Below are 23,645 nucleotides of genomic sequence, written 5' to 3' on the forward strand. Positions count from 1 at the left end.
AGCCCCCGGGGCGAGAGCGGCGGCGGCGGGTGCAGCGGACAGCCCCCCCCCCCCCCCCCCCGTCCTCCACCGGGAGCGCCGCCGCGGGCTGGGCGCGTTAGGCAGCGGGGCAGGAGGCGGCACGCCCGTTAAGCACGCACCCCGGGGCGGGCGGGGAGCAGCGCAGCCGAGGCGCGGGCACCCCGCGGGGCTCCGACCGGCGCCGTCCCTGGGCCTGAGGCGGCCGGTGCCGCTGCCCCGGTCCTGGGACCGCTGGGGGAGCCGGTAACGCGGGTCAGGCCTGAGGCGGGGACCGGGCGCTACCGGAGCCCCCCCTCCCCGTCCCGCCGGCGCCAAGCGGGCAGGTAGCGGCGGGGGCGGGACCCCAGCGGCAGGGGGCGGGCGGCACCGCCCCGCGGCCCGGGCAGGTGCGGGGCCGGCCGGTGCGGCGGGCAGAGGTGGAGCTGCCACCGGGGCGAGAGGGGAGCGTGTGGGGGGGCCCTGTCCCGGTGGCGGCGGCTCTGTCAGTTGTGACCAGTCCCCTTTTGTCTCGGCGGGACCGGGCGAGCCCCGCGCCGAGATCTGCCCGATCCGCCTGGTAACAGCCCGGCGCCCCCATTGGCTCGCGCTAATGGCCGCTTCCTGCGGCCGCGCCGCCCCGCGGGGGCTCCCCCGGGCCCCGGGCCAGCGCCGGCACCGCCCGCCGGGGAGCCCCGCGCCCCGCCGGGGAGCTCTTATGAATGAAACACCGGCCTCGTGCTGAAAGGGGGCGGGGGGCGAACGCCCCCAAAAAACCTCCAAGCCCACCCCAAGCGGGAGAACGAGGATGGCGGAGGCGTGGGGCTGGGAGCAGGAGTCGGTGCTGCTGGGCAGGGCTGGGCGACCCGGGCGACGTGGCCAGGAACAAATGTTTGGAGGCAAAGAGCCGGCACAGGCTGGGCCCGGCTCCCCCAAGGGCTCTCCCTGCACCCCCAAACCATCCACTCCCTGGCGAGGTGCGGGGGTGCAGGGAAGTCAAACAGGATCCCCCCCAGTTCTGCATCACAGGCAGGCCGAATTCCAGTCTGGGAGTGCAGGGTCGTGGCGTGTTTCTTCATTAAAAATTAAAACCTCCCCGGCCAACTGAAGTTGTGAAAACAGAAGTGTGTGTCCCGCGTATGAAGCACAATAGCCCGGTGGAGTGACGTAGGCAGGGGACAGCTTCCTCGCTGAGAAACCGTCCAGATTTGCCCCACGGGCTGCGGCACGTGAGAGGAACCGAGATCCTCGGGGCCTCCGACATCCTCCTAATGGGCGAAGACAAAATGGAGACAAGCGGTCAAGCAAATAGGTAAACTAGGGAAGATGGGCAGATATTCCATGCAAAGAGATTACGTAAACACACAACAGAGCAACAACCATGCCCTGTGATCTTTGGCACTGCTTTCCCCGCAGGTCATGCAGGAGAGATGCTCTGTGACACCACGACATGTCCACCACAATGTGTCCTCCACGGCCAGGAGACCCTTCTGCTGCCCCGCGATGCTGCCGCCAGCGCCGTGCCACCGGTAGGTGTTCCTGCTCTCGGCGCTGCACCCGGGTGATGCGAAAGCACCGAGGCCGAGGTTAATTGGAATGCTCAGGTTTTGAGGGGCGGGCAGGCAGAAGGCAGTGTGAACCCCAATTTATGGCCTTCACACTTCTCCCCCACTCCACGTCGGTGCAGGACAAGTCATGTCTCCCATGCAACAGTGCATTGGCTTCACCTTCAATACTCTCCACCAGGCCCCAAGCCCCCCTATCAGCCCCTCGAAAAGTGAGGGGTTGAAAAGAGACTCTTTTATTAGAGACAAAGCAAAGCGAAGTGTTTTCAGGTACAGGCAGTTCAGCTGGGGAATGGGAGTTATTTACGGTGGGGCCCCGCGGTTGCACGTCACGCGTGGACAGGCTGTCCTGGTGGCGTGGCGTGTCGGATGAGGCCCCGGCAGGCTCTGGCAGCTGCCGGCACCTCCCTCCCTCCCTCCCCCAGTTCATCTCCCTGTAGGTGCTAGAGGAAGCTCTGGCCACCATTTTGCTGCTCTGCTGGGATATTTTTTCTGGGTGGCTGTGCGCGGTGGGGGTGGGGTGCCGAGTGCGGCCTGCCCGGCGTGCACCGCCGCTGACTGCTGACTGCGGCTCGGATTAGCTATCGCCTTGTCCCCTGCCACCTCTGCGCCCCTTTGGAGGGTAAAACCTTTAAAGTGAAAGGAAAGACGTTAAAAAAAGAAAAAAAAAAAAAAAAAAAAGGAAGAGAAGAAAAAGCACCGTCTTGGTAGATGAGGGGGAGACCCCAAATCATTTAAAATTCTGGTGTGCAGCAAAACCATCTAGGCTGGGAAAAAATAGCGCTGAGTAAATGGGAGAAAGCTTTTCCCTTGGGATCAACTACAAAGACCGGGAGTTCAGGTTGGGAGCGCGCCTTTTTGAACGACAGCTATTGCAGGTACGCGTTGGTGACGGCAATAATAATAATTGATAACGAACACCGACACACTGGTACTGCCCTGCTCCCCCTCCCCGGCGCCCCCAGTAAAATAATACCAACCCAGTCTCCTTGTATTTATATCCCTGCGTGTCTGTGTGTGGCCTAGCCCCATTCATCATTTGGCTCCCACTGCAGAACTCGCTCCATTTTTAAAATTATGCATGATACACTGAAGAGACAATTTGGGTTTCCCCCACCTCTCCCTTGCCCTTGAAGAAAGCAAGCCCTTGTCTCATTTGCATTTGCATTAAAACCCTGCTCTCTATAAGCTAAGCAAAGGGGAAGGACTTGAAGCCTATGGGATGGCTTTAGGGCTCTGCCCCTTGCTTTTGGCTCTCTCTCTCTCTCTTTCTCATTCTCTCTCGTGCTTTGATCTCTGCTTAACAACAGTAACGTCACAGGGACTATACAGGAGAGTTTTGTTGGAAGTTAGAAAGTTTTGCAGCCTCCAGAGGGCTGTAGCGGCAGTAGCAGAAGCAGCATCCAAGGGACTCCTGGAAGGGGAAGAGAGAGAGCGAGCGAGCGACTGACTCAGTCCTGCTGCAGAAAACTGACTCGAGACGACGGAGGCAGACATGGAACATCAGCTGCTGTGCTGCGAGGTGGAGACCATCCGACGAGCCTACCTAGATGCCAACCTCCTCAATGACAGGGTGCTGCAGACAATGCTGAAGGCGGAGGAGACCTGCTCGCCCTCCGTCTCCTACTTCAAGTGCGTGCAGAAAGAAATCTTGCCATATATGAGGAAAATAGTTGCCACTTGGATGTTGGAGGTTTGTATCATGCGGGGGATTTTCTTTGCAAGCTTCGGCACCCAAATGAATTAAACCGGAGAGCTGCACCCCCATCTCCTGCAGCTCCCGGCCCCCCCCCCCCCCCAACCCCCCCCGAAATAAGTCCCCCGGCGCGGCACACGTTGCTCTGGCTTCGCAGACACCCGCGTGGAACGAGGGGACGCGGGACGGGGTTACGGTCGCCGCCGCCGTTATTGCTGCTTCTTTATCCCCGCTGCAGCAGGCAGGTCCCGCCGCGGAGGGGCGGCGGACGACCCCCCCCCCCCCCCCCCCCCTTTCCTCGCTCCACGCCGCCTCTTCCCCCCCCCCCCCCCCCCCCCCTTCCCCGGCCCGCGGGGTCGGGGGGTGCCCCGGCACCTTTTCCGGCCGTCGGGGCAAGGCGGTACCGGCGCGGGGAGCGCGGGGACGAGCCGCCCGGCCGTACCCCCGGTCCGCCGCCCCGCCGAGGAGCGGCCCCGGCTGACGAGCCCCCGGCAGCGCCGTGCGGGGCCGCCGGGAACCCCTGCCAGTTAATTTTTCCTAAGGATTTTATTTTAAATTAATATCCTTGTACACGTATGCAAGTAGCTGCCCGTGCCAGTATTATGCGCCATCTTTGTTCTTTTATTTGCAAAGCAAAAGTGTTTATTAATCGGGAGAAAAATTAAGAAAGTCCCGGGGAGCAAGCCAAGGGTGTGTGTTGCGGGGGGGAAGCGGGGGAAGGGGGCCGGGGGAAGAAAGTCGGGGGCCGGGGGACCCCGCTGGGGCTGCGGGCAGGGGGACCGGCCGGAGGGGCTCCGGCATTTCTTGGGGGAGTTGCAGGGTGAAAGTTTCTTTGTTCAGCGCGAAGAGAGGCTGGAGCTGTGGTCACCCCTCAAAGGCATGCTTGTGCTGCGGCGGCGATCTGCAAGGTCGCCTGGGAAAAGCGAGTTGGAAAGGGCCTCGTCCCCTGGCGGGACACGTCTGGGGGGGCTCCCAGCGGGAGCCCCAGGAGCTGGGCTACATTTTCATGCCTTTTCGGAAGCCCTGGGCGCCCGCGATCTATTTTTAATTAATTTTTGAAAGCGCAGCGCCCTGCCTTGCTCTGGGAAATGTCGCGCCCGGCTGGGCTCAGGGCGAGAGAGGGAGGCGGTGAATTTCACTTCGGGGGGTCTCCCCGGAGCCCCCCAGCAGGACCATCGGCACGGGGCTTGGTAAAGGACCCCCGCCGCTTCATTTTCAACCTTTTTTGAGAGCTCCAAGAATTTTTTAAATATTTTTAAATATTTTTTGAAAAGATGACGTCTGGGGAAATGAGGCTGGACGCCACCTTTGTGTCTCGACCAGAGAGGGGAATCGGCAGCACAACGGCGAATTAGATGAAAAAATAAAAGCGAAATAAATAAATCCCAGGGCAAGCCCGGCTCTGCACCCCATTCCCAGACACGGGCGCTTGCATTTTCATCCGCTTTTTTCTTTCCTTTTAAAAATTTCTTCTAGGGGCTGGAAAGATGGGGACAGACCTCCTCTTCGATTCTTCCCCCCCCCCCCCCCCCCCCTTTTACCATGAATCGCCTACGGATTTCTACCACCACATTTCTCCCCACTTTGTCACTCGTGACTTTCTCTTTCATTTTCTTTGATGCGTCTGTTTTTCCCTTATTTATCCGTTTCCCCCAAATGCATTTTCCCCCTCGTCTCCTTCAACCTTGCCCTGCAAAGCCTGGGGGGTGAGGGGGGAGGGAAGGCGAGGGCGGCAGGACAAGCCTAGCTTTCGCCTATATTAAATTATTGTTCAACGATCTCTCTCCTTCTTCCAGGTTTGCGAGGAGCAGAAGTGCGAAGAGGAAGTTTTCCCCTTGGCTATGAATTATTTGGACAGATTTTTGTCGTTTGAACCCCTCAAGAAAAGCCGATTGCAATTGCTCGGAGCTACCTGCATGTTTGTGGCTTCAAAAATGAAGGAAACTATTCCTCTGACCGCAGAAAAACTGTGCATTTATACAGATAACTCCATTAGACCCGACGAATTACTGGTAATTTCACGTTTAATCACCTCAGGAAAAAAAAAAAAACAAACACAAACAAAACAAAAAAAACCCCAAACTAAAACGCCGATTGGGAAGCCGGGGGACAGGCGGGGAGGGGGCTGCCTCCCCACCAGCGGGGGTGCCGGCGGCGGGCGGGACCCGCTCCCCGCGGCCGCAGGAGCTGTGTCCCGGGCAGCGGAGCTGTGGCCGGCGGGGGGCCTGTCCCGGGGCCTGTCCCCGCTCCCCCGGCCGCGGCCCGCGGCTGCCCCGGCCGGACCCGCCGCCTCAGCGTGGCTGGGCGCGGCGCGGGCGCCCCCTGGCGGCCCCGCGGGGGGCTGCGGCGGCGGGCGCTTCGCGGCGGGGGGCGGCCCGGTGCCCCCCCGGTGCCCCCCGGGCCCTGCCCGCTCCCCACGGCGCCCTGCCCTCGCCCCCGGAGCCCTGCCCGCATCCCCCGGGCCCTGTCCTCGCCCCCCGCCTGCGCCGGGGCCCCGCCGCGGGAGCACCGCCAGCCCCCCTCCGCCAATCCAGGGAGCGGGCTCGGCCGGAGAACAGACTCGCCCAGCTGCGGCTAGTGCTGGTCCGACCGCGTGTGAGCGGAGCTAACCACATTTTCCCCTCTTCTCCTTCCTCTTCTCTTCTTCCCCCTTCCCTCCCTCTTGTCTTTGCAGCAAATGGAGCTGCTTCTGGTGAATAAGCTGAAATGGAATCTGGCTGCAATGACCCCCCACGATTTCATTGAACATTTCCTTACTAAAATGCCTCTGGCAGAGGACACCAAGCAGATCATCCGTAAACATGCTCAGACTTTTGTGGCTCTGTGCGCTACAGGTATGAGCCCTGCACGTTAAGCAAAGCGTGTTGCTCCCCAACACGCACCTACCCCCTGGCTTGTAAAGCTTCCCGTAGCTGTGGTCTAAAGTGAGCTCGCAGAGCTGTGGGGAGGTAGTTTAAGCCCCGATTATTGCCCCTTGTTTGCAGAAGGTGGATTACTTTGCAGAGGTAAGTTTTTTTTCAGAAGATGTTTTGCTTCCGAGTCGAGAAGGCAGTGTTGTCAGGGAGGGAGAAGCACCCCCCTCTTTGTAGCTTAGCCGTGGAGTCGCAGCTCAGCGTGGTACGATTTCTTCACCTCTGTATGTCTGGTTTTATGCAGGGGCTGCAAAAGGCTTACTGCCCGTACGGGGAATCCCTCCCCGTGTGGATTCATTCTTAAGACTGTTTTTAAAGGCGGAGGGAGATTTTGCTTGTGAATAGCTCTGCGTGGGGGTTTTAAAACTTCCCTCTTCAAGTTGCCTCTTCCCCCCCTCCTTGGTGGCTGGTGGATTGAAGGAGGGCCACGCGGCACAGAGGCTTTCCTGGCACAGGACCGAGCTGCTGCCATCTGCACCCTTCGGACCACGTGCTGTGCTGAAGCCATGTGCAGGGCCAGCCTCCAAAGACACCGACTGTTCGCTAGGCCAGGTTTGCAGAGGCCTGATCTTTGGTTTCAAGGGCACCGTGCGTGCGTGCGCGCTGGTTCTTTGAAGTTCCATGTTTGCGTGTGGACTGTGTGTATGCATTTGTACATGTACCGGCTTTACCCACTGAACCCTAACACGTGGGAAGGAAAAAAAGTTTTAGAAGACTCTCTGTTCTCCAGTAATCTTAACTGTTCCCGCAGGACAGAGTGGAGGAGCAGGGACAGAAGTTCTAGAGGGAAGATACTGTGTTTAAACAAAACGTGTTCAGCGCGTTTTCTTTTAGTATGGCGAGATCAGTCCAGGAATGGCAAAAGAATAAGGAATGGCAAAAGAATAAGGAAGAAAAAGCAGCCAAAGCAAATGTTCTTTTGCAGTAGCACGTAAAGAGGAATGCCAGACATTCTGTTCACACTGATAAAAACTTAGTGTAAAGGAGATACAGTGCTTTAGTAAACGTTAATATTCAGTAGCAGTTGTGCTAAATAAAGAGATCTAGCCCGCATTTGTACTTGAGGTATCCACACTTGAAAACCTTGGTGGGATGTGTGTGGTCAATGGCACAAATTAATGTTGTGTAGTTTATCTTCCAGAGATGGATTTGGTATAAAAAGATTGAAGAGAGATTGCAGGCACTCAGAAGAAAAATCTTATTTCACAGAATTAGTCCTACTGCAAGGCCTAAAGATAGAATGACCAAGCCATAAAATTTATAAACACTGGCATTGCTCTTCATCTTGGGCCTAACATCAGCATAATGGGCAGTTCGTAAGTTAGATTGCCTGGAATAATGCTCGGTGTTCGGAGCGCTACAACCTTCAAACAGCCTTCAAACTACCTGCAGCAACATTTTGGGAAAATCAGACATAACTCTCCATGCCGGATTCTACCAGATAAGGCTGCTGCGACTCCGAATGCGTGATTTGCTAACTTTGAAGCTTCCTCCACTGTTAGCTAAAAAGAACAGCTACCCGGCCTCCCCTTTGGATATGGGGATGTTTAACCTAGGTTGTTGTGTTGGCAATGAGAGGGATGAAAACAAGAGTAGTTCAAAGGTTGGAGACTTGCTAAGAGTCCAGTACTTTGATCTACTGTCGGTGTTGTTATGTTTCTTTTAGGAAGCACATCCAGAGCCTTTAACGCTGCTACACACCACAGCTGGAGAATGGATCAGTAAATGAGAACCATGTTCTGGGAGTTTTACGTAGCTTTTAAAAAAACCAGTGCTGAGCTCACCAGAATTGGGGCCCTCTTCAGCTCCCTACTGAAGTTGGGAATATTGCCTGGGGAAAGAGTGCTCAGGAAGGCTGCCACTAGGCTCTGTATTTTTATTGTTATTTTTGGATGTCAGGATTTTCTCTACCTCTCACTTTCCTCATGACTTCTTTGTTGGCTAGTGAAGATCACATGTGGCTTAAGCAGCATCTGGACTTTGCTTTGCTGTTGCTGGGTTGTGTTGTACTTCCCCTTGCCAAAATGAACCTAGATGGACTGCAAACGCGTTGTGCTGCCTGGATGCTGTGGGGCCCAATCCAAAGTCCACTGGAAACACTGACACTCGCTTAAGTGGCCTCAGGGGCAAGTGCAGTATATCTTTTGCTTGAAGTACAGCCCGTGTCCTCTACTGTAAAGGAGGGTCTCCTAAGAAGAGATGGCAAAATAATGCTTGCTTAGAAAATAAAGTCTCCGCCAGTTGGCTTAACAAGGTGAAGGCTGTGGAAGTGTTTGTAGATGAGTGTGTATGTGTTTGCTCCAGAAAGAGAGGGTTACGCTGCAAGGTGAAGTTGAGGGGAATTCCTTCTAAGCTCCCTCTTCAGTTGTCTGGCTAGTAGCAGTGGATTTGTTTGATTTGGTTTAGTTTTGAAAAATCCATTTTCACCAAAGGATGTCTTTGTGCTGTGGTAGGTTGGGGAGAAAAAGCAAAAAAAAAAAAAAAATTACCAGGGGTTGTTTGAAGTTAACACATAATTGAGCTTAATGAATGGGGCTTTGGCATGGCCGAGCAAGGCAGGGAGAGCTCAAAAGGAAGCAGGCCTCTTTTGGCCCAAGTTAAGACCAGTGTTGAGGGAGAACTGCAGCTCTATACAAGCATAACAATGAATAGCAACAAATATTGGAGCTTCAGCATTTCATTATGTTCCTCTGGTTATCAAAACATACCAGGCTCCTTTTATATTATTATTATTGTTATTACTATTGTTGCTTTCCTCCTCTCCGATGGAGAAAGAAAGATCCCCCTTTGAAACAAGCGTGTTACAATTCTCCTATTCTCTGGCCTTTATAAAATTGGTAGTCTCAAGGTATGTGACCAGTTGGAACCTGTTGCATCTTGCAGCAAGTGATTTATGTTCGCAGTTTTGATTTGCCTCAATGAAAAGATTTTCATTCATAGCCCCCAGCTCTCCAGACGGATGGAATTGCTGCTCCATTTAAAAAGGAAAAGGGGTGACTCGCCTTGTTAGGAATTTTTTTTAAAGCACTGCAGCGCCTATATGCCTGCTTTGTCCTCCCTTCAGGGTGGCTGGCATTCTTCTCTCTCCTCCCCCTCCTCTCTCTCTCTCTCTCTCTCTTTTTAACAACGCTGAAGTTGTTTATTCTTTTTGGATGAAGTCTCAGATAGGCTACTGGGGATGTGTGCTTCAATTGATGGGGCCCCCTACCCCATTGTGGCTGTGTCAGGTCTAATTCATCTCACCGAAGCCCCCTTGTTCCTGAGCGCTCAATAGCGCAAGATGAGGCGATGGAGGCTGACAATGATGCCACACTCTTCACTTGGGGGCATCCAATTACAGGCGAGAGGGGCCCCCTGATTAATATGCTGAAATTAGTGGCCTCTGCCACAAATAATTCCTTGTTGAGTTGCAACAAAAAGGCAGTCCATGCTGCTTGTCTGGAGTGGTTATAGGGACAGACACAAACTGGTCATTTAAACTTCATTATCACTTTTCCACCTTGGAAAGAATGAGGGTGTGACTATGAATTCATGTTCTTGTTTACTGCGCCATTTAAAAGAAGAACGCAAATATTAATCCCAAACGTGATCCTGTCAGATCAGACTCATTACACTGACACATTTTGGTCATGTTTTGTTTGTGGGGCTCAGTAAATAGTGGCGCGAACGTGCTGCCACCGTACCCCTCTGAGCAACCCAATCTTGGTGGAATTCATGCTTGCCTACTGAAATCCCTTGTTTCTGAAGTCTACCTGCAACTGTGTATCAGTATTTCAGTTAGGGGACTGGCCTGGGCATGTGTATAGTGTCAGTAAGCAGTCTGGACTACTTTGATTTTGGGGAGTGACAGAAGCTTGCCAGAGGGTGGGTGTACTTCTATCCGCCTGGAAATGGGCGGATTAGGAAAAGGGGATAAACTATATTTATTTTAAGCACAGTAACATAAATGAGATGACTTTAGATCACGCTTGCCTTTTCACTGGCAGTGCATCACAAAAGTTTGGCCACAATTCATCGTATCAGTTTAATTTTGAAGGTTCATAGAACGCTGGGCGAAATGCCCCTTTGAAGGTGGGTATTGGTCAGGGCCACAATGGAGTGTCAGAGGTATATGAATAGATTCAGAGAGGGGACTTTCATAGAGTCCCAAAGTCTTTAGTTTCACTGGTAAAACATTTACACAAAAGTTATTTTATCATAATAAAGGAGATGCATGATTTAATACTTAAACTGTTCCACTGAGCCCTCTAAGCTGTCCATTCCTTTGATTTCATTCAAGGGTTTGACAGATGGTTTATATTTTTTCAACCCAGAGGAAGTTGTATTCTGATAAAAGCTGAAGGAATGTATCTCAGGTTCTTGTGTATAATGTGGCATTTCCCTTTCTTCCTCACAAAATTAGACATTTACTTGTGCCACTTACTTCCTTTGTTTCTGACTCTCCTCCAAGGTGTACACTGCCACGGATCAAACACATTCCTGTTCAGCAGAAAGAGTCTTGGCATTAAAATGTGGATTATTCTTATTAAAAAACCCCAACAAAACAAAACAAAAAACAAACCAAAAACATGCTAAATGGCAGAGATAGCCCCTTAAGGAATCATGGGAGTGGCTTTGTGGAGAGACCTACAGCAATGCAGTCTGGAAGGGGGCCCAGCCTCTTGTCAGCATGGTGTCACATCAGAATGTAACTGATTGTCCGCCAATTCTTGGGACCCCCGTCACTTAGTTATGCCACATTTACATTAAATCCCTGTTGCCAGGATGGATGGCAGCCACTGACAAGAGACTAGGTTGAGACAAAGCATTTTTAAGATGAAACCTTAATTTAAATATGGATTTATCTGCCTCCTGACAGGGTTAAGCAGTCTTTCTCTTTCTTTCTTTTTGTTGATGTTGTTGTTCATTAAAGCTATATTCCTTTGAATGTCAGTGCAAAGGTTTCTGCTTTAAAGGGCCTGAGGACTCCTTATTAGAGTGCACCTAGGATCTGACCATGCGAAACGCTTAAGAATGCGAACAGGTTTTCTCAGATGTATAGTGCCATTGACCCCAGTGGCATTATTCACTTTATTATTTATTATTCACAGTGGCAAGTATTTTAACATTTGAAGAATGGGGGGCCCTGCTTATGATAAAAATACCTCAAAGTGATGAATGGTCTCCCAGGCTTAGTGCTAGGAAGGGCTACTCACTGAAGTACAGTTGCTCATGGATAAGTCTTTACAGGTTTGGACCTGTAACAGTGTGGAGCAGGAGGCACCTTTCTGCTCACGATTTTCCCTACCTTTTCAGATGCAATAGTTGGCAGCTGAATCCATGCTGGTAGAAGAGTGTATGTGTATGGGCAGGCTTCTCCTAAAGCAATCGTTTCAGTCTTTTTTTTTTTTTTTTTTTTCTCTCCTTTCTTCATACAGATATTAAATTTATTTCAAACCCACCTTCCATGATTGCAGCTGGCAGTGTGGTAGCAGCTGTGCAAGGCCTGCATCTGGGGAACACTAACACTTTCCTCTCCTATCAATGCCTCACACATTTCCTATCACAAGTTATCAAATGTGATCCGGTAAGTGACTCTCTCTCGGTTGATCTCCTGCCTTAGAGTTTAAGAATGAATGCCTGCTTACTGCATAGTAGCTAATCTGACAGTAAATCTTGATAAAAGTCAAACCTCAGAGTGGGGTTTTTGAACGTGTTCTCTTGTGTCCGTCCCAGTTATTTAGTTGTCATTATATCCATTAATAATCTGTGATTACTGCTGCTGCAGTTCACTGATAGGAATGCCACATTCAGCTCTAATGTTTGTTAGAGAGGCGTATCTGACAAAGCAAAGGAAACTGCATCGATTTAGGACATAGCAGAGGCTGTGTTTGGTTGTAGGTATTTAAACCGGGAGTCTATGTAAAACAAAACTTTGAAAATAAGACGAGGAAATAGTTACTGAGACCTAGTGGTATCTCTGACCTTATCTTTGACCATTCTTGAGGCCTTTTATTGTGCCAAGTGGTGTGAAAAAGCCCTTCTTAAAAGAGTTCTAATGATCTAATTTGGTTTATTACGTGCTAGACCTGCACAGTAGCTGGTATTGAATTCCTTTTCGGAACAAATGCTCGTCCCACGACTTTCTGACAAGGTAGATGGTCCTCACAGGACTCCCATTTTGCCCTGCAGCTTCCAGGAGATGCACATCAGTAACTAGTGAGCAATAAACCTTTCATGAGTGAATGGGCCAGGAAGGGAGCCTACAAGGAAGACCTAAAGTCAATGATCCATGTCATAATGGTGTGTGAAGTTGGGGCAGAGTTGAGCTTTGTTTTGTAACAATGTGGAAGACCAATAAATAGATGCTTTAAAAAGGTTCTTGTGAGGTCTCCAAGCTCTGGACAATGAGTCAAATAAAGACAACTCTGTGGTTAGCAGCATAATCTTTGAGATGCTGTTAAATTATTTTACATGTAAATAATTTAAATACATAGAGAACTGTACTAGTCCAGACACTGCAAAACTAGGTTTGTATAATTGGACTTTGTTGACAGGATTGAGTGATGTCTGGAAAGATGAATGCATCATAATTAATTATTCACAAAAGTATTTTACTTTTGATAGACCATGTGAAACAATTCCTGACAAATATGATAGCTTATTATTTTGATCACCTTAACAACGCCTCAGTATTGCGCACGTTATTTTTGCCATTTATATTACTGCAGCTAAAGTAATATGCATCCAGGGCTGAAATGTTAAATACTGTAAGAACTTCAAATGCTGAAGTAAAATGCTGCTCAGTTTGGTATGTATGTGTAATGCTTTTAGTCAGTTTGTAAACAGTGTAGATATTTTGGTGTATGGTTGGCCACTATCCAGTGCAAGATATTTGAAGCAGGTACTGAGGAAAAATACTAGGCTCTCTATATGTTCTGACAGTATCTGATTCAAACATTATTTAATCATTCCTGATACAGAACATTAAAGTAGATTCTCTCACATCTTGGAGAACAACCGTATGTCCTTATGTGACTTGACTTAATTGATGACAGCGCTCTTTTAAAAGAAAAGAAAGTAGTTTTAGCAAGAAAGAGAATTGTTGTTTATTTTGTACTGTGCAGAGTCATTGAAAGGCCACATTCTGTATGACCCAAACTGAAATTAACAGCTTTAAAAGGAAGTAACACTCCAGCTTTCATTGCTAAATATATGTGTTAGAGCAGCTAGAGTTAGAAGTAAGGTTTTGGTATAGGTTGCTACAGAAAATAAGCATCATAAAATTCTATGTATGTATACGTATCCTGTTGTGTTTGTAATGGAATAAGGGAACAGCATCGTCCATTACTGTTGCTTTGAGTAGAGAAAATTGCTTGGTTTCATAGATAGCATAATCCCCTGCATAGAGAATTCCCCATAAGATGTGCCTATGTAAATCATGGTTTCGAATGCTATTCCTGTTATCTTATATGAAGTTTGTTACTCCACAGTGATGGTTCCCCCTGTCAGACTGCACAATTGAATACACTTTATATTGGATTGTCTTGAAATATTAAGAGCATGCATCATAACATGGCTAACATTCTCCCTGATTATCTATTAGCTAGAGCAACTGGTCTGTTGGATTTCAGGTTATATAATTACACTTTTTTACCTTTAGTCTCAAAGGAAGCTGAATCTAAAGTAAAATGAATATCACCTGATTGGAATTCCTTTATGGTTCATGTTTACGTTGGTAGGAGTCCAATTTCCCATTTTGCCTTTGATCAGGGGTAATTAGAAGTCAGATAATCACAATTAGAAGTCTTGGGCTGTCTTCCATCATTCTATTCTTGACCCCATCATCCAAACAGATTGAATTTTACCTGACATTCATTTCCAGGCCAGAAATTCACTAAACTAGATTAGATTGGGTTTCCATGCTGTCTGTTAGTACATTGGAATTCGTCTCCTGCCTGCCCCTACTCAGAGGCACCTTCAGACATGTGCTTGTTATCCAGAACGGGTCAGGCAGTAACAAAGGATTTCCAAGCAGTTTCTTTTTTGTTGTTGTTTGTTTCCTTTAGTATCTGACCCTGGAGTCTGATCATGTCTACTGTGTGTGTTAAAGGTATTTGACCACATCAGTTAAACTAGCAAGTCTTTTTTTTTTTTTTTTTTTTTTTCACTGAGGAGCTTAATTAATCCAGGAAGGGTTTATGACCTTGAACAAACTGTGGGCATTGAAAATTTGGGTAGTGAAGCAGAAAAGTTGTTGGGAGAAGTTACTGGAGTAATGCACAAGTTTTGTATTTGCTTTTCAGTGTTGAGAATGAAAAAACCTTTGGTGAGGTTGTTCTCAGTGAATTTTATATTTTGCAGTTACTTTTGCTAGCTCTAATACATTCCTGCAGACAAACTATTCATCTAATAATCATCTGAATAAGAAATGAACAAAAATGCCTAAAACATTAAAAAAATGTTAATTAACTGTAGCTTAAGACACAGTCTGTTTGTAATACATTGTAAAGATCATGTTATAAAAAATATAGTTACAACATGCTGTACTTGGAGAATCTCACAGGAAAAAAAATATTCTGTGATCAAAAATTACCTTTAAATTATATAGTCCTATGTAATTATTCATGACTGGACTCTGGAGGGAGAAGAATAGGTATTTATAGAAATTCTTTTGAATGGTTTTAGTTTTCAGAGCTCAAACATGCTATACGCAAATGGTTAGGATTAAAAAAACAACACTAAACCCCCACCAAAAAATCCACTCCCCCAGCCCCACCAAAAAGCCATTTTGCTCTGAAAATAAATTGGCTTTCAGTTTAGAACACTGAACATGCTACCCTGTTAAAACAGAATTATCCTCAAAAGTGCCTGGATTTGTAAAACCAAAAATACCTAAACCTGTATTCACGTACTACTCTTTCATACATCTAATTCCAAGTGTGACTGAGGTACGTGGTACAGGACATACAAATAGAAGCCTCTCAGTCAGGATGGATCCGTCATAGCTTGAGAAGGGGTGAAAGGACTTCATAGAGATCTTATTGTGAAGGCCAGAGGTATGTAGGAGCCAAAGGCATGATGACTTTAGGATATGAGGCGTTTCTTTTTGTCATTTAAAACGCTGTGTGTCTCTGTCAAGAGGAAATATTACACTAGGGTTTAAACCAGAAAAGGTCATAGGTTATGTGTTTTCAGTGAGCTGTAACTGATGGTCTGATCTGCTTAGAGGTAGGATTAACCTCCCTCTCTCTCAGAAAGGACTTGCAGAGAATTGTTTGCTTGGGTTTCTAATCTTATTTTACCCCAAATGCCATGTGCCCTTATTGGTGGCAGAGGAGATTCTTGTGGTAGTGGAATCAGTGAAAAGCTGGTAGATCACACAAGAAGCTTCTGAATGAAGGCAGAATTGAAACTGGGAAATAAAGAAAACAGCAGGCAGGTCACCCTCTCAGGAAAACAACATTCATTCTCAGTCATGCACATCCTAACACTTTTGACGGCAATTTATCATGGAAGACTGGGTTCACCGCAAGGGCTAACACATGTCATAGGTTAAATCAGAAAAGGCAATACTGAAAGGAAACTTCAAAGTCCTTAATACACAGAGTTAAATATGTTGGGGAAAAAGCTTACGACGTTTGTTATAAAGATATGAGTAAACAGCACACTGGAAGAATTTTGGCGAAATGTCCTGTGATTGTTTTGCCCATTTAAGGCACCATTTCTGTGTCACTGCAATGGATGTATGTGGCTCTGAAGAACACAACCATAACTTGCAGAAAGTTGGACAGGTTGAGCTAACAGGCCTTCTCCAATTCTAATTGCTGTGGATTGATTAAGTGGAATTGGATATATCTAGTCATGGTATGGTTTAATGCCTGGGGGAAGTTACCTTCCCCCACCACAGACAAGATCCTACTTGGTGCTTTATGCTTTTAATTCACACCAAAGTCCGTGCAAGCAGCGAGGCCCTTGCACCCTCCTGAACACTCATTAGGACTGTGTGTGCATTCAGCTCTGAGAAAATGCTTCTGAAGCAAGGGAAAGAGATCTCACCCTGACTGAGATTTCAAGGTGAATGCAGTAGCAAACTAAAAGCTTGGCAGCACTTTGTAATGCGTGGTTATGAAGGTGTGTAGTGGTGGTTCTGAAAGATCTCTCCATTTTGGGGTCATAGCCGGGTACATTCTTCTGTTCAGATGTTTTCTGAGTTAGAAATGAGTTATCTCTTAAGCTGCCCACTGCTGCACATAGCAGCAGTTGGCAGGCAACTTTGGGCATGGATATCTAAATATATACATGGCACTTCGATCTAAGTAAGAACTTCATATTATTGGAACTGAGCTTGGGAAAATCACTGTTTATGACCATCACTTCTAGTAGGCTGTACTGCTGAAGCATTTCTGTGGTAAATCATGGACCAGCTCTGACTCCAGCCCAGTTTCATGTCTTTGCACCTCCACTCATTTACTTTTGATTGATTCACACTGCTGTCCAGTCAGACTGTTCCTATTTTTTTCAAAAGGTATAGAGTACAGTGAGGTAAAAGATAGTATGAATGGACTTTTACAGACCTGCTGAGTTAACAGTGTTAACAGCACAGGCAGAAAAGTAGTAGTGCAAGCTACAGCATCTTACTGTGTCAAGTTCCCGCCCAGATTAGTTACTACATGTCTCCAAATTGTAGTGGAGTGTCCATCACATTCAGTTGTAGACCTATGGGCTGAGACTAGTAATAAAACGTCAGTCACGGCTTGTCCAGAGGACCATGCACGGAGATGCTCACCTAGGCCATTAAATAGAAGATGGCAAGAGTTACCTGCTGAAGTCTGGATCCAGACTAGCATCCTGCAGGAAGTGGGGTAGCTTGTCCAATCCTTTCACCATTTAGTGTTTCTCCTGCTCTTCACACACTCCTTTCAGTCTGCTGCCCTCCCAAATAACCTGATTATGTTTCTCTTGCTTTTTCAAGAAATGGTATTTGGTCTGTGATCTTACTGGTTTTCTAAAGGACTCTGGGTCTTTTTCTCCTTCCATTTAATCTTCTCTAGGATTGTTTACGAGCCTGCCAAGAACAGATTGAATCCCTCCTTGAATCCAGTCTACGTCAGGCACAGCAGCACAACATATCTTCAGAAACAAAGACTGTAGAGGATGAAGCAGACCTTTCCTGCACACCTACTGATGTGCGAGATGTGAACATTTAAGAGGACTTCTTCTAATGGGTTTGCTTGGCGAGAAAAGCAAAGAAAGGGCATCTGAGAAGGAATCAGCATCAGGATCTCCCCCCCAGAAACCCTTTTCTCCAGGACATTTTTATACCAGAAGGGAAAACCAGTCTTGTTATATTTTTTCTTGCTCTGTCTCCCTTCCATCTGTGACTTCAAACAAACAAATAAACAAAAAAATACCCCAAAAACTGTCTTAAAAAAAGAAAAAAATAGTATTTGCATTACCCCCAGGGGTTTGTGCTACAAAAATAGAGGATTTTATACAATAATAATCAACTAGTTTTTATATTAAAGTGTTCTTGTCTGTATGTTGTAAAAATAGGCATTAACACACAAAATGTCTCCAGGGGAGGTATTAGATTTGATTTCTTACATATAAAACAAACCAACCAACCATTTTTAAAGTAGAAGAGGGTTTTTTTTTTTAGATAGTAAATGAAATATTCTTTTTTTTTCTTTAAAAAGCATAGCTTTAACGCAGTTCTAGGCTTTTCTGTATCTTGCTTGCTTATGCATTTAGTCACTTTATAATTCATCTGTAAATGTTTATTTTATTTCCTTAGGTTTTTTTTATCCTCTTCACCTTATAAATGGTTAACGTAACCCATAAGTTAGTGTATGTTAGGATGCAGCATTATTATATGTTAATCTTTTTTTGTGCCTGTGGATTGCCTGTGCATAAGGCATTTGTAGGGTTTCAGCTTAGCATTGTTGGGAAAGGCCAATGTACTACTCATACGATACTCTATTATAAAGAGAAACCGAAATAGTGACATAATATATTATATTTTTGTAATCTTCATATTTTTGTAGTTACCTGTGTAAAAATGCTGGTCTGACCCCACAGATATTCAGCCTAATTATGGTCAGGTTCAATCCACAGTTCAGTCTTTTTTTTTTTTTTTTTGTTTGTTTGTAATATTCTAAAACCATTCCATTCAAAGCACTTTCAGTCCATTAGATATAGGAAATACATTCTTTTATTGTGTGGGAATTTTTTTTTAATGGAATGGTTTGGAAATATATTAAGTGCTTGTTCGCAAACTTGGAATTGCAAAGCAAGTGCATTTAACTATGGTGTTAGAGGAGAGGTGATTTTTTTTTTTTTCCGAAGGTTGTGTTCCAGTGAGAGAAATTGCATTCACAAATTGCCAGGATATCTTCCTATCCTTTTCTATAGAAAAGTTGAAGTTTAGAATCCTTTGGTGCCAACTCATCTTTATAAATTAGGGGCCTTAAAGGTTCACATATAGGATGCATAGTTTAAGGATTGTCGCTAGATGTTTTACAACTGAAGGTTTTTAAACACTAAAATATATAATTTATAGTTAAGGCTAAAAAGAATATTTATTGCAGAGGATGTTCGTAAGGCCAGTATGATTTGTAAAATAATGCAATCGCCCCTTTTTAAAAAAAAAATCTTTCTACCCTTGATGTTGCAGTTTTAACACAGCTTATTACAGAAAAAAGGACACGCTTCAAAGAACAAACCCAAAACAAAGCAGTCTATTTGGCCCCTTCCTATACATTTTCAAAAGCAGTCTAACCATGAAAAAAACGCCATAGTTAATAGATATGAAAATTGGATTACTTGAAAGAAGTTCTTATTCCAGTATATGCCCCATTTTTTTATTTAGCTACAAATAGAAAATTTGCACATCTTGGCTATGTATCTTTTTATTATTATTTTAGAAAGTAGCTGAAGGGACGTGGACATAGCTGTTGAAGTTGATGCTCGAGGAGAATGTGATGGTGAAATGTATGTGAGAAAACTGCCGCTAAGGTGTTGATTGTAAAAAAACAAAACAACAAAAAAACAACAAAAAAAAGAAAAAAGAAAAAAATTTTAAAATTAAAAAAAAAAAAAGAAAAAGAGTAAAGAAAAGGAGTGGATGCTCCATTTTTATTGAGCTGCTATGGATAAATTCCCAGCATGGTTTGAAAAAAAAATTAACATTGCTTTTCTGTATCTTTGTCATTGTGTTTTGCTGCTATTTTGTGGATCAGTTTTTTTTTTTTTGTTATACAATGTCATATACTGCCATGTTATAGGTTTTAATTTTCTCATAGAAAATTATATTATTGACATCATTTTTTTGTAGATTTTTATGTGATCAATTTTTACTTAATGTGATTACTGCTCTATTCCAAAAAGGTTCCTGTTTCACAATACCTCATACTTCAGTTAACCGTGTCTAGACCAGGTTTTAATGTTCGTACACAGTGCCTCATAGTTCTACTGCAAATGGAAATGCATCGAACGTTATTCTGAATGGGTCTCGCGATTTGCAACTAGGTTGCATTAATTTAAAAACAGCAGACATTTCAGAAGATCAAGTAATGTCAGTTTTTTTGTTATGCATTTTATAAAGCTGGATTCTTTGTCTGATCTGGGGTTTATTATCATAGTAGTTTTAAGCTGTGTTATTAGCCACATTGATATATGAAAGGTGCATTATAATATAACTTTTGTATGCCACCTGATGTGGTTTCCCATCAGCTGGGACACATCACTTGGTATGATAGGTTATCTTCTGGAACTCTAAGTATTTTGTGTGTTTAATCTGTTATGATATACTAGGTTTTTTGTTTTGGGTTTTTTTGTTTGTTTTGTGTTTTTTTTTTTTTTAATTATAGCATAATGCTAATTTAAAAAGCCTGTAAATCTCATAAATAAGCCAGCTAACAGAGTTGTATGCTGAAGAATAATCTAGCTGTTGCCTGTATGCTGCTAAACCAAAACAGAATTAGAACTCATTTTGAGGCAAATGCAGTTGAGATCCTACATAGTGCATAAATAAAGCATTGCAATGCTACTAGCAGTCGCAGGACCCAGGAGGACTGGATACATTCTGTCCAAATTTCAGGAACATTTCTTACTGCTTACCTCATAAAACACTTCTGTTTGTGGCATCTCTGTGTCTCTGAACCAAACATGATTATTGAGTTAGTGCTTGTTGGTTATATTATGTGTTACACTGAGTGGCAGTGTGTACTGCAAATTTCTTTAAAATATTGTATGTACTAAAAGGCCAAATCCAGATAAGTGGGTTCATGTGCCAACAGAGATGCTTTATTTGTCACATTATTATAACAATCTGTAGTAAGCAAGCAATTCAGATTTGTACATTTTTATATTGTACTTATTGGCATCACTGGTCTGAAATGCACATTTTCACCAACAGACCTGTAACAGACAAGTTTCCAGCAAAAAAACCTAAAGTCTAGAAATAAAATTGGTAAAACCCAATGTCTGCTTGTTGTGTTGGTTTTTTAATTGCCTTCATGAATGCTGAATGGCGGTAACTACCTGATGGAGTAAGTAAACCACATGACATTTTCTGGTTTTGACTCTCCATGCTTTTAATGGTTGCAATTCTGAAAACCTTTTGTTATTTTAGGAAACCATAGGTATTTTTAGCAATGGTAGGTGAGGGCCTGTCACAGTAATGTGTATTTTTAAAGAAGCAAAACATCTAAGGTAATACTCAGTAAAATGCCGTTTGGTGGTTCTTGTCAAAAAAAGGTAAATAAAGTAGGTGCTGGATGGTACAGAAAGCTTGTTTGTATTTATTTATCAGTGCAAGGTTTTGTGTCCTACAATACCTTTAAAGAAGATAGTTAATCTGCCACCTTTTCCATCCCTTCCCCTCATACACAGCTCTCGCATCTTACTATTATATCAGTAAGATAAGGAATAAACCTGAAAAATGTAAAAGCCTACTAAAAATACGTAAAAAAGAATGAACCTAGGACAAAAATTAGATATGATTATAAAGTAAAATGATAAAAATTATAACCTGTGTTCCAAACTGGGGATGCACACCATTAATTACCAGAGCTGAACACAGCAGAAACAGCTTATTTTTAGTGGAGATGGTTAAGCTTCTAACCTATATATGTGACTGTTTACCCTATGAAAATATTTCTGCCTTAAAAAAAAAAATTCGCGTAAAATGTCAAGTGCTTGTCTCTCCTGTCACAAATTAGAAATCTAGTGTCTGCCTCCCGAGTTTCCCATTGACTAAACATCACATTACAGCTGATTCTATGCAGTAAGTACAGCAAAGGAAATGAAACATGAAACTCTTAAGATAAGCCCTAACATGTTAATCATAGTCTAGTGCAAAGTAAGTTTGTCTTACTTTGTTACCAATAGATGAGTAACCATCTGCATCAGAAGAATCCCAGTATGAGCTTGTATTAGCTTGACAGTTTCCCAGCCATTTCAGACAGAAACCTGAACTGTGTGGCCTACTGTAAAATTGCAGCTCAGGTAAAGTAATATCAGTACATAGCGTGATCTGTAATGTTTTCCATTAGAAATGAGTAGCTCCTCAACATGGTCAAGTTACGCTGGTAGGCCACCGAGGAAGATTTGTATAGCAGTGAAAGGAGATCTGAACTAGATTCACAGTGACTTTAAATACAGATCAAGCCAAAGCTTAAACTGGACTCAGTCAAAAACTACTCATTTTTTCCACACAGATCTTTTACCAGTTTTCTGCAAAATTTCAGCATATTTTAAAGAAGACAAAGGGGGGAAAAAAGGCTCACTTTTGTATCAGATGGCTAACCCTTCTGATTTTAAATGTTTGAAAATTGAGTGAAGACATACTTAGGAAATCTTGATTTGGGACAAAAACCTTTTTGCTGATAAAAAAATAATGATTCAGCAAGTAATTTAAACATGCATTTTGTTGAACATGATAAGTGGGTTTTGCATTTCCTATCTGTTCTATAAACTAGTAGGTTTAAGCCCACAGAGTCAGCTCTGTTATTTATATTTTCCTTCTCTCAAACATCATCACTAAATGCAGACTACTAAATTTGAATGTTGGGTGAACTATGCCAGTATTACTCACATTGCAAAGGGCAGAAAGACAAGAATGTAGCAAGAAAAACAATTTACTATAGGCTGTAAAAAATATGCATGTTCAGCTAGGCTATGCTGTAGCTTATTAAAGGGAAAAATACTGCATTTTCTTACATCAGATTGAGACGTGTACACAGAAAAACCTCCAAAAACCTCCAGAAAACCTGCTCAGTTCCATTACTGAATTCAGATGGATTAACAAGCTTGGACCTTTTATGAACACTTAAATTCACATACTCTTTATTAAAGAATAAACAAGATCTATTAAATGTAAAAACTCAGCATCCACTTACATTCAAGTGTATCTAGCATTTTAAGTGATAGAAAATTCTAGAAGATAAAGGAGAAAGTGAAGCTTGGAACTATTATTTCAAAGGAGTCATAGGAATGACCCAGGCATGTAGGCTAGATACTCTAATAAAGATTCCTGGCAACGTCACTGAAAAGCTACAACAGGACAAAGGCAGTAAAGCTATAAATGATGGCATTTTAATGAATTCCTGACAGCATCATTTTATGGGAAATGTATCTCCTCAGACAAACATGGTATTTTTACAATCCTACAAATATAATTGATAATAGCAATTGCACTGGCATGGCAAACATAGATTCCCATCTGGCTTTTGACCGAGTTCCACACAGTATTCCAATCAAATGATGAAAAAGGGATTGCAAATTAGTCCACTGGATTACACTGAAAACGTGAAGCTTGCCAGACTTCTGATTTTGTTCTTTAGAGTCAAGGAGTAGAAACTTAGGATCAAGGCAGAAGTTACCCTTTTGTTTCTTTAATGCAATAGACATTTAAGAGCGAAGACGGAAATAATTTATTGATGATCTTATTAGCATCTGCAGAACACTACTTAGATCTGTCCTACTTTTTGCCTGTGTGAAGACTATGTATTGAAAAGTCTCCTATTTCAGGGAGATCACTAAGTATTCACAGCCATCATTTTCCTGAGGGCTTTTACCTGAAGAGGGAACTGGCAGAAAGACTCTGTGCTCACAGCAAATTGGGAATAAGGCACACAGGCGGCATCTTCGCTCTGCGTGGGCCCTGCTGATGCAGGAGCACCACCCGCAGTGTGCTGGCAACAGATCTGCTCCTGGAGTACACACCACCACCTCTACTGAACTCCTGAAGCTGTTTTTAATGTGGCCTTCAGAGCATCAATTCCTTCACAGAATAGCCCCAAGCTTAAGGAGCAGTCACTACCATACACAGACCAATGCAACAACAGCTTTTTACTTGTCTCAAGTTGCCTCTCTGGACAGGGGAGGCTGTGTTTAGTGGCTGCTAGAGGTCTTCCCTCTTACACAGAAGGGAAAAAAATAATCCATCTGTGTGGATTTCATCTCTCAATTTTAATTATGGCTTATATTATT

The 23,645-nt window shown here is 44.7% G+C and overlaps 1 protein-coding gene across 3 annotated transcripts; it reads left to right on the forward strand.

Moving 5' to 3' along the window:
* Positions 1 to 797: 797 nt before the first annotated feature.
* On the forward strand, positions 798 to 20,633 carry CCND1 (cyclin D1). 3 transcript variants are annotated; one of them, XM_074885094.1, is made up of 7 exons: positions 798 to 1,309; positions 1,414 to 2,440; positions 2,873 to 3,255; positions 5,055 to 5,270; positions 5,933 to 6,092; positions 11,588 to 11,736; positions 17,204 to 20,633. In XM_074885094.1, the coding sequence occupies exons 3-7, from the start codon at positions 3,058 to 3,060 to the stop codon at positions 17,357 to 17,359; spliced, it is 879 nt and encodes a 292-aa protein (XP_074741195.1). In that variant the 5' UTR covers positions 798 to 1,309; positions 1,414 to 2,440; positions 2,873 to 3,057; the 3' UTR covers positions 17,360 to 20,633. The 3 variants fall into 3 exon arrangements, with proteins under 3 accessions (XP_074741195.1, XP_074741196.1, XP_074741194.1); XM_074885095.1 differs by having other exon boundaries at positions 1,414 to 1,526; XM_074885093.1 differs by having other exon boundaries at positions 1,414 to 3,255.
* The last annotated feature ends 3,012 nt before the right edge of the window (positions 20,634 to 23,645 follow it).

The sequence above is a fragment of the Strix uralensis genome, chromosome 15 (assembly GCF_047716275.1).
Source record: "Strix uralensis isolate ZFMK-TIS-50842 chromosome 15, bStrUra1, whole genome shotgun sequence".
Lineage (NCBI taxonomy): Eukaryota > Metazoa > Chordata > Aves > Strigiformes > Strigidae > Strix > Strix uralensis.

Excerpts from the sequence above, each read along its gene's own strand:
- CCND1 (XM_074885093.1), top strand. The coding sequence starts at position 3,058 with ATGGAACATCAGCTGCTGTGCTGCGAGGTGGAGACCATCCGACGAGCC. Across the intron at positions 5,271-5,932 it reads TTAGACCCGACGAATTACTG|CAAATGGAGCTGCTTCTGGT; the intron begins GTAATTTCACGT and ends TTGTCTTTGCAG. Across the intron at positions 6,093-11,587 it reads TGTGGCTCTGTGCGCTACAG|ATATTAAATTTATTTCAAAC; the intron begins GTATGAGCCCTG and ends TTCTTCATACAG.